Genomic DNA, 18507 nt, shown 5'->3' with positions numbered 1-18507 from the left:
ACATTTTTGTTTGAGGTAAATTAATTTTTTTCACTTTTGAAATTTTTAATGTGTCGGTAATCAATAATAATTTAAACAAGTACATTATAAAATAACGGTTTTGTTAAAAGAAAAATATAAGTCAATTTTATTTAGTTATACAGTTGCATACATCATTTATATAATAAACAGACAAGGTAAGAGACTCAGCACCTGATCAGGAAACTAGTATTTGATTATTCATATATTTATAAATATAGTTATACGAATACATGGAGTGATCGAGTACTACCAGGTCTTTTACCTTACAGATAAATGATACTGGAAGTTGCTGACATCTGACAATTTATGAGTTTTTAATTACCAAGTTAACTTAATTATTAATTAATTAATTGTCGTCGTAAAATTTTTTAAAAAATATACACAATAAAATTCTTCATAGGCATTTTTAAAAGTTTTTACTTGTCAGTATTTATTCTGTTTATTGAAAATGATAAAATTTTTTGATGCCTGCCACTTCAGCATCGTTACAGATAATTATAAAAACTTACGGTTGTATAAAATTTAAAATTTATTTTTAAGAGTTTCTAATAACTTACGAGCTAAAATTTTGTGTTTCTGAGAAAGTGCAACGTTTATTAATGTTTCGCTATTAGTATTACGGGCATTGAGAATCGCTGTATATTTTTCAACATCAAGTCTTCGTAGTTTAATAACAAGTAAGTCATTTCCATTTTTAGCATCCTTAAAAAAGTCGTCAATTAAGTTTAACAATATTTTTATACTATCATTATTACAAAGATCGTATGGAGTTTTTTTATCAGTTAAATTTTTTCCATCATAAATCGCTCCGTATTTTAATAAAATTACCACAATATCTTCAAAGCCTTTTTGTGCTGCAACATGCATACACGTCATACCACCCTTTTTAGTTTTACTGTTAATAAACTCATGTAATTCACAATTTTTCATTATTCGTTTAGCATGTTCCAGTAAGACGCTAACTATATTTCTGTTATTTTTTATCACTGCAAAATGTAATGCAGTATTACCCTTACTAGAAATTGCGCAGCAATCTGCGTTATTTTTTAATAAAAATTTGACAATACTTTCATCTTCATTATTTACCGCATAATGCAGTAAAGTTAGACCACTACTATCTTTAGCATTTATATTGAAACCACTTTTTAATAAAGTATCAACAGACTCTTTGCACTTGACGACTTCACTGATTTCTGTATTTTTTTTACAATAATTCAAGAAACGAGCATCACCAGATGATTGATAAGACATTTGAATTCCTTCAATTTTTCCTTTCAATAATATCAATTGAGGGTGATTTGATCCTAGAATAGATGTCATTGGTTCTTTAATGCTTGTATAAGTTTCGAAAGCATTAAAGAACTTTCTTTGATGAAAATAAATGTCACCGATTTTTAATTTAGTCGTCAAAGTATCAATATGATTTGGTCCTAATGCCTTAGTTTGCGAAGTCAAAAGTTTTTCAAGAGCTGCTAATGCATCACTATATTTTTCTTGAGCTGCTAGTACTAGAATTTTATTAAACATCGCTCTTAAAGTGTCAGAATGATTCGGCCCTAAAAGTTTTCTTCTTAATTCATAGACATTTTGATACATTTCGAGTGCTTCATCATATTTATTTTGCAGATTGTAAACCAGTGCAATATTATTTTGAATTACGAGAATATTATATACATCGGTTTTACGAATTTTTTCAAGTGCGTTTTTGTAACAAAGTAATGCTTGATCATATTTTTGTAAATTCATTAGAACTAGACCCATTTGAATTTGAGTTTTAATTAATTCTTCATCGTTCGGGCTCAATATTTTTTTTTGTTTCTCGTACGTTTCTTCAAATAAAACTAAAGCTTCAGGATTTCTTCCAAGTCTATGCAACGCCATAGCCATTATGCAATTTGTTCTCAAACTATAGCTATCACCTGGGCCTAAAATTTGTTTCTGTTTCTCGTATATTTCAGTACACATATCCAGAGCTTTTTGATAATTTTGTTGTTTGTAAATAATTAAAGCGATACTATATTTAATATCTAAAATACCTGGATCGTCAGAACCTAAAATTTTTTTTCTTCTTTCCAAAACACTATTACATAAATTCAGAGCCTCTTGATACTTTTCGTGAATCATCATCTTATTAAATTCACTTGTCCAATACATACAATCACCTAGAGAAATTTCTTTCAAATCATCAGTTCCTATAAATTTTCTATTAATAGCCGTAACTATCAGTGTTTTACCCTCACTGTTTTGGGCATTCATAATTGATTTCAATGTATCCAAACTATCAACGTTTTTTAATTCATCAATAATTTTAATACTTCCATTTTCAACGCTGATGAATGATCGATTAATTAATTTTAATAACTTAATGATTTCTGGATGTGTCGCTAATTCTAATGGAGTATTACCTTTTTTGGTTTTCGCATTATAAATAGCTCCATTATTTAATAAAATTTTTACGATTTCCGGGTATCCAAATTTCGCGGCATAGTGTAATGGCGTACTGTCATTTTTATTGACAATATTAGGATTAGCTTCATTATTTAACAATATTTCAACTATTTCTGTGTAGCCTTTCCAAGCAGAATAGTGCAAAGCCGTTACTCGATCACTATTAATTGTATTAATTATAGCTTTTTGTTTAACACAAAATTCTGTCTCTTTAACATTATTTTGTTTAACTGCTTTGAATAATTTATCAATACACTTAAACAAATCAACTATACTTGTATCTCCAGCTATTTGTGATGGTTTCTTTTTAAATATATCAAGAGAATCATAACTAGCACCATTTCTTAATAAAATTTCAACAATATCTTTGGAACCGTATTCCGATGCAACGTGCAATGGCGTTTGACCTCTAAGATCAATGATATTAACATCGAAATTTTTATCAAATAAATAATTAATAACATCTTTTCCTTTCCCGAAAGAAGCATAGTGCAATAACGTCCAACCAGCTGCACCACGATCATATAAGTCGATGTTTTTATTTATATAATATTCGACGAGATGTTTATGTCCTTCACGGGCTGCAATGTGAACGGGTTTTGAAAAATGTTTGTTTTGTAAGTTTATATCAGCTCCTTTTTCAATCAAATATTCTGTTATCGGTAAACTACCTGCCTGAGCAGCGATGTGTAGCAACGTCCACTCTTCATCATTATTACATCTATAGTTTACATCTATTTTTTTATGTTCAAATAATATTTTAAAACTTCTAATATGATCATGTGAATCGTTCAAAGCCATCTCTATAGCGGTACGGTTTTTATCATCTTTTATACTGGAATCTGCATTGTTATCCAGTAATAGTTTTATCATTTCGTAATGACCTTTCGATGCCGCTAGATGTAGTGATGTTCCATCAGGACAAACAGCATTTACATCAGCTCCTTTTTCTAACAAAAGCTCAGCAATATTTTTATGATCATTTATAACGGCAAGTTGTAACAATGACATATTTTCCTTTAATTTTTCATTTATATTTATATTCCCATGAGTAATCAAAGTGTGCACGGCATTTTTATGCCCAGAAAAAACTGCTGAAACTATAACGTCACTATTACCGATTTTTACTCGAGCTCCGAGTTTTAGCAATAATTTAATGATGTCAATTTGGTTATTTTTTGCCGCGGTATAAAGCAGAGAATGACCTTGTTCATTTCTAAAATTTATTGATGTATTTTTTTCGATAATCATTTTAGCAATCGCTTGATAATTATGATTTAAAGCGATTTCAAGTGATTCATAATTTAGTTGTTCATAATTAATATCTAATTCATTGTTAATAAAATATTCAACAATTTCTGTGTGACCTTGTAAAATAGCCAATTTCAAAGGCGAACTGCCACTGAAATCTAGCAAATTAATATTTGCGCCAGCTTTGATTAATATTTCAACAATTTTAACTTCTCCAGAACATGATGCGTCATGCAATGCTGTCAGTCCTAGAGAGTCTTTTTCATTAATATTTGCACCTCTGGTTATTAATAATTCTGTTGTATCGAGATGTCCACTCTGTGAACTTAAATGCAGTGCTGTTTTTCCGCCAACTGTTCTAGCACGAATATCAGCTTTCCAATCTAGCAATACTTCAACACACTTCTTATGTCCTTGGAGTGCTGCAATATGTAATGATGTTAAATTTTGAAAATTTCGAATTTCAGTCGAAGCACCGTTTTTTAATAGAAATTTAAGTACATGATCATGACCTTGAGCTGAAGCAAAGCATAAAGGAGTACTACCATCTTTACTTTGAAAATCAATTGAAATTCTATTCTTTATTAAAATATCAATAATATCTACATGGCCATTGAATGCTGCAATATGTAATGGTGTTCTTCCATCAGAAGTCGATATATTTACTTCTGCATTATATTTAATTAATAATTTCAGCATATTTGAGTATCCCTTTTCAGCGGTATAATTTATAGCTGCGAAATTATCAACTGGGCCACGTGCATTAACATTAGCGCCGCGTTGCAGTAAAAGTTCAACTATTTCTTCGCGATTCGTTTCAACAGCATTGTGCAACGCTGTCAATTCACTAACAGTAACAGCATGAATATCAGCACCATGAGAAATTAATACTTTAACAACATCCAGATGACCATTAAGTGCTGCTCCATGTAAAGGTGTAGCATTTTGATGCGTTCTTTTGTTAACATTTGCATTATATTTAACTAAATACTCAACTATGTCAGTATGCCCTAATTCCGCAGCTAAATGCAACATAGTAAAACCTCCAGCAGCTTCATTTAAATTTACATGACGTTCTCTCTTCAATAAAATTTCAACGACACTTTTATGATTATTTAATACCGCATTGTGTAATGCTGAATAGCCATAACTATTTTGAATACTAGTGTCGGCATTATTTTTCATCAAAATTTTAACTATTTCTTCGTGACCATTTTCAGCGGCTTTGTGCAACGGTGATTGCCCTTCATCGTCCAAAGCATTGACATTACACTTATTTTTTATAAGCAATTCGACAGCCAATTTTCGTCCGTACTCAGCAGCTACATGCAATACACTTTGATTAAAACCGTTTGTCATTTGTGGGCTTACATTTTTATCAAGAACAAATTTTACAACTTCAATGTTGGGGCCTTTAGCTGCATAATGTAAAGCAGTCCATGAATTACAACTTTTACCATTTATATCAGCTCCTCTTTTCAGTGTCTCCTTTAGTTTCTCTAAATCACCTTGCTCTAATGCTCGAAACATATCTTTTTGATTGTCAATAATACTGATCTCTTGTTCATATTTTTTTTTTAAGTTTTCTAAATTACTCGGCGTGACTTTACCAACTTTCCGTTTGCTCTCTATGACATTGCCTGCTATTAATTTTTTAGCATTCAGAAAAACAGCTATCGTCGGATCGAACTGCATTATCTTGACAATATCATTACCGTGAGCTAAATGATTGCGTAAATTTTTCCCAATCAATATTGGTGAGTTATTATCTAAAAATAGTCTATTTCCAGTTAAAATATTAATATTCGGTTCATTCAAGATAGACAAAACATCCAATAAAAGCATTTCAACAGTGACTTGTAATTTTTTATTATTTTTAAAAACAGAAAAATTATTTAATTGATTATCATTAAAAATACTTTGCAGCATAGAAATTTTATCAATATAATCTTCATTTAATTTATTAATTTTGTTTTGTTTTTTATTCCCATAGTTAAATTCCTCGTTTTTATTATTTAAATTATCATATTGTTTTCCAATTTTATCACGAAATTCTTCAACCCACTGCATACCCTTTGTGTCAGATCCTAATCTATACATAATCTTGTTCATTATTTCATATGCTCTAAAAAAATCATCAGAAGACAATGTTGATTGAATCATTCCAAAAAGCATAAAAAATAACGTTTTTATTTTTTCGCCACTTTTATTGCTCATATTTGAAGGCATACTTGATAACATTTCTTCCGACCTGAATTTAAATCCTCTCAGAGCATTAGCATCAATATGTTTTTTATTCATCATACTACGTATATTATCTATCATCCCCATTTTAGCGAAAACATCAAATTCATTGTTTTTACTTGTAAATTCCGTAGTAATTATTCTTTTTATATCATCCAATAACTTTTTTCCTACTTTATTATCTTCATGAATAAGACAATTCAATTCTTCAATCCATTCCGTTATTTGTTGACTTTCATCATCTTTATTATAAGTAAGCCATTTTTTAAAATCAAAATGAAATATTTCAAGTACACGTCGAACTTGATCAGCATCCTGACAATTGATAATTTTTTTTAATATTGCGGCAATATGTTGAAATCGTGTTTGGTAAAGTACACTAACTACAATTCTATTCATCACTTTAACGTCTTGTTGAAGATTCGTAAAAAAATAATTATCGGCATTTGTTTCCAATTGTAATCTTTGTGGTGCTGAAAAACGATGTGATAATGAATTGCGTAGATCATTTATTAATTTGCGGGTATTTATTGGTAATGATGACAGCAACATATCACTGATAATTAGTGACATGTTCGGTGACTCTAGCGTATTTTTTAAATGTTCTCCCATTATTTGAAGAGCCCTGATGATTATCAATTGCCCTTCACGTTCTTTAGGATTTGCTGATAATGCTAAATCTAAGTATTCATTTATCACTTCAAGAGAATGTGTATCTCTAAGATGCTGATACTCATCATACAGATCTTTAAACTCTGGATGCTTTTCAATAATAAGAGTAACAATATTTTTGCGCTGAACATTTGGAAGAATAGTCAATTCTTTAACACTTAATTTATCGATATTATTTTTTTCGTTCTCTAGTGCAACTCCAAATTTGTATAAATAATCCAGTAATTTTTCTTTGGTTAAAAAATAATTGTAAATTACTTTACTTTGTGTTTCATATTTTTGTTCGTTGCTAATAAAAGCAATCATACAAAATTCTATTTCTTCCCAAGGTAATTTATTGTACATTGACTTCAATTGACGTTTTAAAATATGAATATTTTGTGAAATAAATCTTGTAATGTAATAAAATTTTTCATTTACATCTGAATATTCACGTACTAGTAATTTAATATTGTCAAGGATCAAATCAATTCTTTGCTTAATATCTCCATGAGAAATTTTAATGATTTCACTTTTATTTTTGGAACTATCAAAATAAAAACGATAATCAATTAAGAAGCTTTCAACATAAATTTTTACATCATCGGATAAAGTGATAAATTTTAATTTTAATTCCTCGTATGATTGAGCTAGTAAGTAACAACAATTTTCTGCTTCTAATGGACAATATTGATGAGGCCACTTATTAATAAGTGTTTCAATAAGTTTGCAGTTTCCGGAACGGACTGCATAATAAAACGCATTATGACGTTCTTCATCAATATCATCGGGTTTTAAAAAATTTTTATCATCATTTTTAAACAGATTAATAACTTTTGGGTTGTCAAACAAATATTCTAAGACACTCACTTGATTATATTTGCAGGCTACAATAATAAAATTTGAATTTTTCATAGGCTCATAAATACTGCGATGAAAATGATCTTGCGCTAAATTATCTCCACTATTTTTTATATACTCAGTTAATTTAATTAATTTTTCAAAGTCTTTAAAATTTGCGGTTGAGATTGTTCTGAAAATCTCTTTTGAAATAGCGGAGTAAAGCTTCTCGACGCTAGATTTATCATAATTTTTAAACTCTTCTTTAAATTTTTTTCGGGACGTTGACATCAGTGATAGAAGTTTTGATGCTTCAAAACCAGATGATTCTATTGTTTCTGGCATTATGATTTTCAGAACTTGAAATTAATTACTGCTTTCATTTAAACTCAATGTCACACTGAAAATAATTAAAAATAATATAATAATAAAAATTAAAATAATCATACCGTGCGCATCTAGAGAGAAAAGTATGACATTTTTACCCACGCGTTAGATTGCCTACCCAAGCCGCAGGAAGACGACCAAACACACGGGTTGAGATGTCCTATCAGTCTCCCTAAGAATACATACGATTTCTCACCTTATTTGTGATGGAAAATTTGAGTTTTTGCTGTTAGTTACGGCCTACAATCCCTGACGGTTGCTTTAACTGTATTTCAATTTAAAAATGCCAATTGAGTAAAAATAAAAAAAATAATAATAATAATATTAATAATAATAACGAGCAACCTGTAGCCACTACGTGACTGCCCGAGTATTACTGCCAAATTTATAAAATATGATTTGAATTTAACTGTTTATCAACATCTCTACCCAGGAAAAAAAAGTTCATGCCTGGCCATATATATATACTTAGATACCCTGATTAAAAAAAATTATTTGAAATGATTTAAAACAATTTGAATCGACTAATTTATTAAATATGCACTTAGCATAGATTAAATCATTTTTCTTAATCAGGGTATGATCATATATTATATACATATAGGTTTAAAAACAATTATTAAAACTAAAAAAAATAATGTTTTGATTTTACTGTTCACCCTCTTTAGAAGATCTCATAGAATCCAATAGATTCTCATAAATTCCCATACAGATTTTATATGGCATTACCATTCATTGAAATGTATTTATATATATACATATATGTAGATTGTTCACTAATTATTAATTTGCTATCGATGACAAAGTATTCAGTATCTTTCTGGGATTCGAACAGTATACTGTGAAATCAACTCGAGAATCTTTTGTTTATTTGTATTATCATTGAAACTTAATGAGACGAATTTCATCATTAACTCGCAAACTTTTATTGATTTCGATGATTTTATGATCATGGGATTCTTGAAAAACAATCTAGACACGGTCAAATTTTCATTTATTAGTTGTCTAATATATCTTTTTTCACTAATACCAAATTAAATTTTTAAAATTTTTATTATCATTGAAGATATGGCATAGACTAGATTTTTTTTATTTTCTCTTAAGGAGGTTCGAGACCGATTTTCGATATAATACCAAAATTCTGAAATTTTTTTCACCGAAAGAGTTATAAAAAGAAATATCACTGTTAAAATTTCAAATCGATTCACTACACTATTTTCGAGAAATAAATTTTCAAAATTCGTCCTCATACACGGGCGTAAATGGGAATAATTTTTTAAAGTGCTATAGTTTCGCTACAATACCATCGCTATAAATTATTCAGTATCAAATAAATAAACATTTCTGAACACATTAATATTTTTTTTAAGTTTAATCATGGGTTTGTTATTCAATTATTAATAAAATAAGAGGCGAATTTAAGTTAATGACGTCACATGTGTCGTGAAGCTAACAGAACAAGAGCCCGTGAACCCCAGACCTTCGTTATTTTATAAAAGCTGAAAGTTTGTCAGCGCATGCTCCCAACACAGGTAAGAACGATGGACCATTATGAAGTTTGGGTTATAGTGGCTTTGGCAGGTAAACGGTACTAAAGGTGTGTAAATATGTATAAGAAACGACGGCAACAGCGTAAAATGACGACCGCGGGAAATTTGAATAACTAATAATCATTGGTGTCGGACCTGAGCTCCAGGGGGCCAGAGGGGGGCCAGAGCCATTGTCCAAAAGCTCCAAAAGATATTCGTTCGATGCGAAATCTCCGAGATGCGACAAGTTGTCGAGTAGACAATCTCGTCGAAAAGAACTATCGATAACTAAACCAAAAGTTTAAAACTTCAAATCTGTAACAGTATAAATTTACGAAACAGAAAATTATCGAAAGAAAATTGTAAAATATAAATCACATCGAAATATGATTTACATAAAATAATTAGTAATAGAATAATAAATACTTGAATTGAAATAAATGAAAACATTCATTGTCATCGAAACAGAGTATATATAAAGTTCTATTATCTACAGATCGATTAAGTTCTATATTACCAACTTCCGTGGACAGTCAATAACACCAAAAACTATAATACCGACGACAGTTAATTGTACTCTTTATTGTTAGCAAAAAACAAAATCTGTTTTGAAAACAGATTGCTGTAATTAAAAAAGAACTAATTAATTAAATTTGTAGATTAATTGTGTAAGTTTATTTTAAATTAATAATTTAAAGATAAACCCTGGTAAACTGTAAATACATTTTCTCCTCGACGGGCGGAAAGCGTCAACTTTCGTCCCGCTGTGCAAAACGAAGTTGCCGCTTTCCGCCTCCATCGAGGAGAAAAATAGCATACACTCCTCGGGAAGTAAATAAGAAAGCCTCAGATCACATGTTTGTTGACCTCGGCTTCGCCTCGGCCAACAATTACATGTGATCTGAGACATTTCTTACTTTACTTCCCTCGATGTGTAATATACTATTTTTTTTTGTTTTTTTTTTTTAGTTGCGATTTCATGTGTTTTAAAAAATAATATCATATATCTAACTAATTGATTTGTTTAAATAATGAAAAAATTCAATTAGATTTATAGAGAAGATAATTTTTATTATAACAATTTCTATCGCATAAGAAATGATCAATACAAAATTCTGTAGATATTTTTTTTTCTCAATAAATCAGATACATAAAAAAATTGAACATTAAAAAATTATTATAAAAATTCTTTTATGTAAACATTTTTCAAGACCAAATGTTCGTGCTTATAATTAAACATAATTAAAAAATGGAAATTAAATAATAAACTTGAACACATAGTTAGTTGAATTAAAATAAGGGTATTGGCACACTCAGTGCACATTTGTATGTGAAGAGATGGTTAGATATATGATATTATTTTTTAAAACACATGAAATCGCAACTAAAAAAAAAAAAAACAAAAAAAAATGTATTTACAGTGTACCAGGGTTTATCTTTAAATTATTAATTTAAAATAAACTTACACAATTAATTTACAAATTTAATTAATTAGTTCTTTTTTAATTACAGCAATCTGTTTTCAAAACAGATTTTGTTTTTTGCTAACAATAAAGAGTACAATTAACTGTCGTCGGTATTATAGTTTTTGGTGTTATTGACTGTCCACGGAAGTTGGTAATGTAGAACTTAATCGATCTGTAGATAATAGAACTTTATATATACTCTGTTTCGATGACAATGAATGTTTTCATTTATTTCAATTCAAGTATTTATTATTCTATTACTAATTATTTTATGTAAATCATATTTCGATGTGATTTATATTTTACAATTTTCTTTCGATAATTTTCTGTTTCGTAAATTTGTACTGTTACAGATTTGAAATTTTAAACTTTTGGTTTAGTCATAGATAGTTCTTTTCGACGAGATTGTTTACTCGACAACTTGTCGCATCTCGGAGATTTCGCATCGAACGAATATCTTTTGGACAATGGCTCTGGCCCCCGAGCTCCAGCTAGTAATAAACCTTGTGCCCACAATAGTACACATAAAAATTACTAAAAACTAGCGCGCTGTTACCGTACTTCCGCGTTTATTTTGCACGACTCATAATGCGAAGCATTAAATAGTGCTTTACGATCGAATTTTAATCACTTATTTTATTAAAAAAAAATTATTTAATTAAAAAAAAATTTTTTTTTTATGATTTAATGCAATAATAATAAAAATATATTGTGTTAATTCTTAAAACTAATTTAATTTATAATATATTCTATCAATAAAATTTTGATGTGTAGGAGTTTTAATTATGCAAAAATACAATAGAAAATCTACGAGATCCCCTAAAAAGATAATTGGTTTCGAACCTCCTTAATTATGTATATAATAGTTATATATATTCTGTCACATTCAGTGACCGAATATTTAAAATATTAATTTATTTAAGGAAAATAAATGCGACTATCTTTTCTTTCCCGTAATTAAAATGTAATTCGAATGAAACAGACAAATTGATTTATCTCGAAAGTTTGCAATAAGAAAGAGTTCAAACCATGGAAAGGCACACATTCAATTCTATACCTTTTTAACGATACCAAATTTAATAACATTAAATATTAATTAAATGCCGTAAGAAAGACGGCGGAGTTGAATTTGCTACTTGCCACTTGCTATCAGTAGCAATTTCCAAAATTTTGATATCGGAAAATAATCATAGAAATGGTCATGAATTCTATGATTATTCTCTTCCATCCATAGCATTCTTAGCAATAGTACTCGGAAAAAAAAGAATTTGAAAAATTACAGTTTCTACAGTGAAAAAGGCCTTCGGGGCAAAAATCTTTAAACATTAAAGCTTAAACTGTAATTTTAGAAATTTGTTATTGTAATAAAATTAATACAGTTTTAAGCAGAAAATTTTACAGTTTAAAAAGTAATTTTAGTTAAATAAATCTTTAAAGCATTATTTACTTTTTACTTTGAATTCTTGCTTTATTTAAAAATTAATAGTTGATAGGTGAAACTGTAAAAATTAAGATTTATTGGTGATGTTTTTTTTGCTTTCTGAAATAATACCTCTTATTTATTCATAACATAAAAATTACACTGTGAGTTATCAATTGTCGAGAATGATGAATGATGTGAGAAAAATCACAGCTCACACTGTAATTTTTAAATTCTATATCTTAAGGGGATACGCTACCGGACCTCTTTCTCACACTCAGAAAAATAAACGGGACTATCTTTGTTGCACTCGTTGAGTAAATGATAATTTTAAAACAATTTTTCTTGGAGACGAATTAGAATTTTTGAAAATACGAAATTTCTAGCCCTCTGTTAAGGTTTTAAAAAACGCTAAAGACTCTCTATTTTAGGTTTCTAGTGTTTGTCCGTAAATTAAATTTAAAATCGATTACCGTTACCCCTTAAGAAGAACCGAATAGTAATATTAACGATCGAAAATGTAATTTTAACTAATTTTAGAATAAAATTTAAAATTATAAAATCTGTTTACTATAGAGAGCTGGACAATATCGAGTTTGAAACTGTAATATTTGTTATGCCTGGAGAACAAATGTGATTTTTACAGTTTCAGTCGCAGCGCTTTACTACTATACGAAACTGTAATAAATACTCAGATATGAGCAATTTTTCAACTTCTCTTTTTTTCGTGTAAATATTCTATTTCATTGTTTTAAAATATTAATTTTTTTTTATTAACTGATTATATCATATAGATATGGCCGGAATGAAAGTTTTCTTATTCTCTTAATAATATAAATAATAATAATAATAATTAATTTTTAAAACTTACAATGAAATTTTCATCTAAAATGTTTATGCAATCGTTCCAAGAATTTTAAAAGTATATTCACACTCAACAATGAATATCAAGTTACCATTTCAAATATCTCTTGCATTAAAATAAAAGTTTTATAAAATATTGTTTTAGTACCTGTACTTTGTATTAAATCTGGAATTTAAAAATACAAATTATTTTTTTATGCATTTATATTCTATTATACTGTAATAATTAAATTGCTTAGTAATGTATATTAAATAATTGCGTATTAATATAACAAGGGACTTCTGGGAACCCCAACAAAGTTTTCATAACAAATGAATATAACTGTACTGATAACAAATCACTTATCATTATAATTATTACCTGTTAGTTTGAATATTTGAATTGTATAATAGAAAATTGATATTTTAATCTCGTTACATTTTTTTAATTTTAAAAGTATAAAAAAATCTAAAATAGTTATTGCGACGCCTTATCTGTAATTACTCACCGCGTGATAAACAGAATAAACTGAAAGGAGATTTAAACCTGACGTTAAGATGATGTCAGTTACTTGTGTAGCTTGAGTATATATACTTACAGGAGCATTCTCATGTAAATTATACATAAAAATATACAAGTACCTTCATTCATTAAATAATATCGATACATTTTCAATGAGTGTGAATGTAGCTGACGATTGGCAATTTTTGAAATTATAAATAAAATGTAAGTAGAATAAAAATTTCGATCGTAAAGCACACTCTAATGCTTCGCATTAAGAGTCGTGCAATTTATAAATGCGTATTTAAATAATTCAAAAATCACTGCGCATTTTTTAAATGTATAAATTTTTTCATGTAGGCTACACTCACGCTCATACATTTTCAACATATAAATATAATATTGAATTTTTTTTTATTTTTAAACAAATTATTAATCATTAAAAAAAATTATTTCGAAATATTGGCGCGCATAAGTATAGAAATTGTCCATTTAAATTTAAAAAGTTATCTGTTGCTTTCATTGTCATGAAAACGTTCTTGATATTAAATCCCAGTTTTCATGACTCTAACCTAGACCGAACAATAAAAAATAACAAGTTTCCAAGTAAAACCACGTGCATGTTGACATTTTCGACATTATTTATTAAACAATTATAAAATTGTCATTAATTAATTTTAAATTGTCATTTAAATAATTGTTTTATCAGAAAATACTGTATAATTTTCTGTATATTTAGGTCGTAATTGAAGTGGAATAATTTAATAAAAAAAAAAATAAACAATTATTTATGAGGTAATACTTACTGAATATTGCAATTGCATAGTACAACATAATAATTATTTATTATTTTTTATTATAGATACGTACCGACGAATAAACTAAAAATGATTGGACTAAATGATAGTCCCCAGTAATTTATCATTTATATATATTTAATTAAACAGTAATTAACTTTATTACTTCATCACAATTTTATCCAAATGTTGCAGTTTGTCATACGCCGTCAATTAATTAACATAAAGGTATAATTTATTTTTATTTTAATAATAATAAAATAAAGTTCTAGTTGAGGTAACAATAAATATGTCTCAATTTTTTTATTTGTAGACAAATAATTAATTGATAATTATCAGGATTTATTATTGATGATTTTTAATCTTACAATTTTTATTAGATTAATTTCATAAATTTAATTATTAAGCTTATGGGAGAATTTTATAATTTATTTGGATTATTTTTTAAAGAAAAAAAATGAAATATAAACAGACATTTTTTTTAACTCATTGATTTCAAAGTGTAATGAAAAGAAAAAAAAAAAATATCAATCGATCAATCCCGTGTAAATAAAATTTTTTTTGGTAATTAATTTAAATCTGGATTTCATCACGAAACTCAAATCGTGACACAAATATTACTTTTATCACGAGTTTGTTTCAACTTTTCGTCTAGTACATTCGTATAAATTCTAAAATTAATTTTTTACGTCTTTGAATTGGACTTGGGATGACTTCGATAGAAACTTGACTGAATTTTTACTATATTTTAAACCTTTTGTAAAATTTCAATCAGAAATTATCAATAAATTTCTTCTATCAAGTACTTAATTTACATAAATCAGTTTCGATTGTAAAATTAATTTAGTGAATGAACTTTAGATTACGTGGGTAAAAATTTGATCGAGTCATAATTTTGTCGTGTTTATAGTTGTTGATACAAATTCATTATGAAAGTCATATTTGTGTCACAATCTGAGTTTCATGATGAAATTTAAATCTAAACTCATTGTAAATAAAATTTTTTTTACATGGGAGGTGTTCGACCAACTCAATTAATTAAATAAAACGAGCAACCTGCTGTCACTACGTGATGGTCCAAAATATTGCTGGCAAATTTACTATATATGATTTGAATTTAATTGTTTATTAAATCCTTTACTCTTAAATTTACTCTAAAGCACTTTTTTTTATTTTTATTATCATTCATATCTAATAAGACAAATCTCATTATTAATTCGCAAACTTATTGATTTCGGATCATGGAATTCTTGAAAAAAAATCCACACGGCCAAATTATTTTTATTAGATACAAAATTAAATTTGTTTAATTTTTATTATCATAGAAGACTTGGCATGGACTAAATTTTTCTTATTCTCTATTAATTACACAGAAAAAAAGAATTTCTTGGTGCAAGAAATATTTTGCATTATAAATTGAAGAAAAAAATTTTTTCTGAACAAGAAAACATTTTTATTTTCAATTTATATTGAAAAAAACATCTTGGGACAAGTGAAAATTTTCTTGAAGTGAGTAAAAATTTTTTTTAACAAAAAATCTTTTTTTCTGTGTACATTGATAATAGTTATTTATATTCAGTCATATTCACTGTCAATAATTAAAATATTAATTTATTTAAAGATAATAAATACGACTTTTTTTCCCGCGTAATTCAAATAATAAAGATAAATTTGTTTATCTCGAGACTTGGCACTTAAAAAGAGTTCAAACCATGAAAAGGCACAAATTTAACTCAGGACCTTTTCAACAATACCAAATTTACTAATTAATTCTATCATGTAGATATGGCTGGAACAAAACTTTCCTTATTCTATTAATAATATAGATAATTATAATTATTTTTAAGAAATTTTGAGAATTTTACTAGTAATTTTTCTGTTCAATATAAATTTATTTGCTATAAAATTAATTACATACTAATAATATTTTTTATTACAGTCTCAGTGGAGTTACGAAAGTGTAAGGTCAATAGCAGAAGTTAAATATTTACCGCCGATAAAAGTAACAGTTAATCAAGTAACTAAACTAATGGAGTACTTACCTCCGCGGGCAAAACATTGGTTCATTGGTGGTGATAGATCTCTAGCCGTGGGAATTAAACTACTGAAAGAGAAAAAAGTAATAGCTGTACCTACAGACACGATATATGGTCTAGCAGCATTGGCACAAGACACCGAGTGTGTTGAAAAATTATATGAAATAAAAGGACGGGATAAAAGCAAACCGTTTGCGATTGCGGTCAACAGTATCACTGATATAAAATATTGGGGTGAAGTAGAGCATATACCAGCTAATCTTTTACTGGCATTATTACCAGGACAAGTCACTATTGTTATAAAACGTAAGCCTACGTTGAATCCAAAACTTAATCCCGGGATAGATACTATTGGAGTCCGTGTTACGGACAGTAAATTTGTACGTAGTCTTGCTAAAATATTGAATGCACCTTTGGCGTTAACGAGCGCTAATCGTAGTAATGAGAAGAGTAGTCTTACTGCTGAAGAATTTTCTGAGTTATGGCCATCAATTGATGGAATTTTTTATACGATACCTGATAAGCGTAAACTTGATGAAAAGTATCGGGCTGGTTCGACAATTGTTGATTTAACTGTCCCGAATAAATATAAAATTATACGTCCTGGTATTGTTCTTCATCGTGTTCGTAGATTTTTACATCTTTATGGATATACTCCGATGGAATCTTAATTTTTATTTTTTTTTATTTATTCAAATTGTGATACTGAACACTAATTTTTTTTCGCTAATTGTACTTTTTATCTTGAAGTATAAAAATTAATTTTGAAGTTTTTTTATATGCCCTTATGATTCTAGGGATGGAATTTCAATTTATGTATATAGAGCCAGTGTAAACTAACAATTATCGAATCTTGTTAATTATAGTCTAATATTATGAATTAATTGATGACAATAATGGAAATTAAATTTAAAATTATTTTATTTATCAATTATTAATAATTTAAGTGATTTTTCATTTTGTTAAAAAATTTTTTTAAATTCTATAAATAATTTTAGGAATTTACAAGTAAACTTATAATTTTACAATAAAATATTGTATATATTTAGAGAAAATAAATTTAACTAAATATTAAATAAATATGTCGACGTACTTAAAATAAGTATGTTCATAAATTAAACAAATATTTATCTTAAGTTACATTTGTATAAATTAAAATAAATATTCGATATTTATTCCTGAGATTCATAAGCACATTTATCATTTGTAATTGACTTTATAATATTATATAGAAAGTTGAAATTACATGTAACAAATAATTCAATTACATAATATTACTATAATATTAAATAATATTATTGTATTAGTAATTGGCAACATTGATCGTAAGTTATTATTTTAAATTGGCGCCTAAAAAAATTATTGAAAGAACATTAATGACCATTTTAGTTAATTAGTTGGTTTAATTAATTAATTAATTGGTTTTATGACCGACATTGCCATTGGAAGATTGTAAGCCATTTAAAATACCATTGCACTCAGTCTCATGTAATTGTACGCTGTGGCCCATTTGTCTGCCGAGTAATTTAAAAGGTGAAATCTGTAAACATTAATTTATAAATATTAATAATTTAATAATTATTTAAATGGTTAAATGTGAACTACAAACTTTTTTCGACATAAAACTTTGGATATCATGTCCCATAAAAAAAGCAATTCGTTGTAACGCGAATAGCGATCGTAACCGAGCTCTAGGATCTGGTTGGAGTAATTTTTTTAAAAGATCTTCAGCACCTTTTGAAATTTCTACATCTTCTGGTAATGCTCCTGGAGTTATTGATCTACCGTTATCTTCTATACTCTTTTCAGTTAATGTGATTGGAAACTGGAAATAAAAATAAATTCAATATTAAACGTATGAAAAAAATAATTGCTGTTGGATGATTGATGTATAATTAAATAATTGACTAAGTTGATGAATAAAAAATTAATATTATTTTTTATTAAGCAAGAGGATTTAATTATGCGTCATTACTATTATCTGATAAGCGACTGATAAATATCCATTGTCATTATTCAATTTATTAATTTGTATTACTAAGAAAATTATTAATAACTATTATTTATTATCT

General features: G+C 27.7%; 3 protein-coding genes across 9 annotated transcripts in view; 1 reads left to right on the top strand and 2 right to left on the bottom strand.

The window, feature by feature from the left end:
* Positions 1-543: 543 nt before the first annotated feature.
* Positions 544-14175, bottom strand: LOC130666094 (uncharacterized). 3 transcript variants are annotated; one of them, XM_057466768.1, is made up of 5 exons: positions 13483-14175; positions 13129-13287; positions 8502-8814; positions 8039-8107; positions 544-7855 (listed from the first exon to the last, which is right to left on the bottom strand). In XM_057466768.1, exon 5 carries the CDS (start codon positions 7798-7800, stop codon positions 544-546), a length of 7257 nt encoding a protein of 2418 aa, XP_057322751.1. In that variant the 5' UTR covers positions 7801-7855; positions 8039-8107; positions 8502-8814; positions 13129-13287; positions 13483-14175. The 3 variants fall into 3 exon arrangements, with proteins under 3 accessions (XP_057322751.1, XP_057322749.1, XP_057322750.1); XM_057466766.1 differs by lacking the exon at positions 8502-8814; XM_057466767.1 differs by lacking the exon at positions 8502-8814 and having other exon boundaries at positions 13610-14175.
* LOC130666099 (threonylcarbamoyl-AMP synthase) lies at positions 557-18260 on the top strand. Of its 5 annotated transcripts, none has more exons than XM_057466775.1 (4): positions 562-698; positions 14342-14397; positions 14465-14627; positions 16339-18260. In XM_057466775.1, the coding sequence occupies exons 3-4, from the start codon at positions 14586-14588 to the stop codon at positions 17104-17106; spliced, it is 810 nt and encodes a 269-aa protein (XP_057322758.1). In that variant the 5' UTR covers positions 562-698; positions 14342-14397; positions 14465-14585; the 3' UTR covers positions 17107-18260. The 5 variants fall into 5 exon arrangements, with proteins under 5 accessions (XP_057322759.1, XP_057322758.1, XP_057322760.1 ...); XM_057466774.1 differs by lacking the exon at positions 562-698 and adding an exon at positions 13755-13827; XM_057466776.1 differs by lacking the exon at positions 14342-14397 and having other exon boundaries at positions 557-698.
* Positions 17836-18507, bottom strand: part of LOC130666098 (serine/threonine-protein kinase S6KL) — a 37185-nt gene continuing 36513 nt past the window's right edge. Inside the window, exons 9-10 of the mRNA XM_057466771.1 lie at positions 18045-18260; positions 17836-17975 (exon numbers count right to left, since the gene is read on the bottom strand). Of these exons, the coding sequence (XP_057322754.1) occupies positions 17850-17975; positions 18045-18260 (342 nt within the window). The 3' untranslated portion in view covers positions 17836-17849. The remainder of the gene's footprint in view (positions 17976-18044; positions 18261-18507) is intronic.

This window comes from Microplitis mediator, chromosome 3 (genome assembly GCF_029852145.1).
Source record: "Microplitis mediator isolate UGA2020A chromosome 3, iyMicMedi2.1, whole genome shotgun sequence".
Lineage (NCBI taxonomy): Eukaryota > Metazoa > Arthropoda > Insecta > Hymenoptera > Braconidae > Microplitis > Microplitis mediator.
Note: the sequence above shows the minus strand (reverse complement) of the source record. Positions and strands in the feature narration are given on the sequence as shown.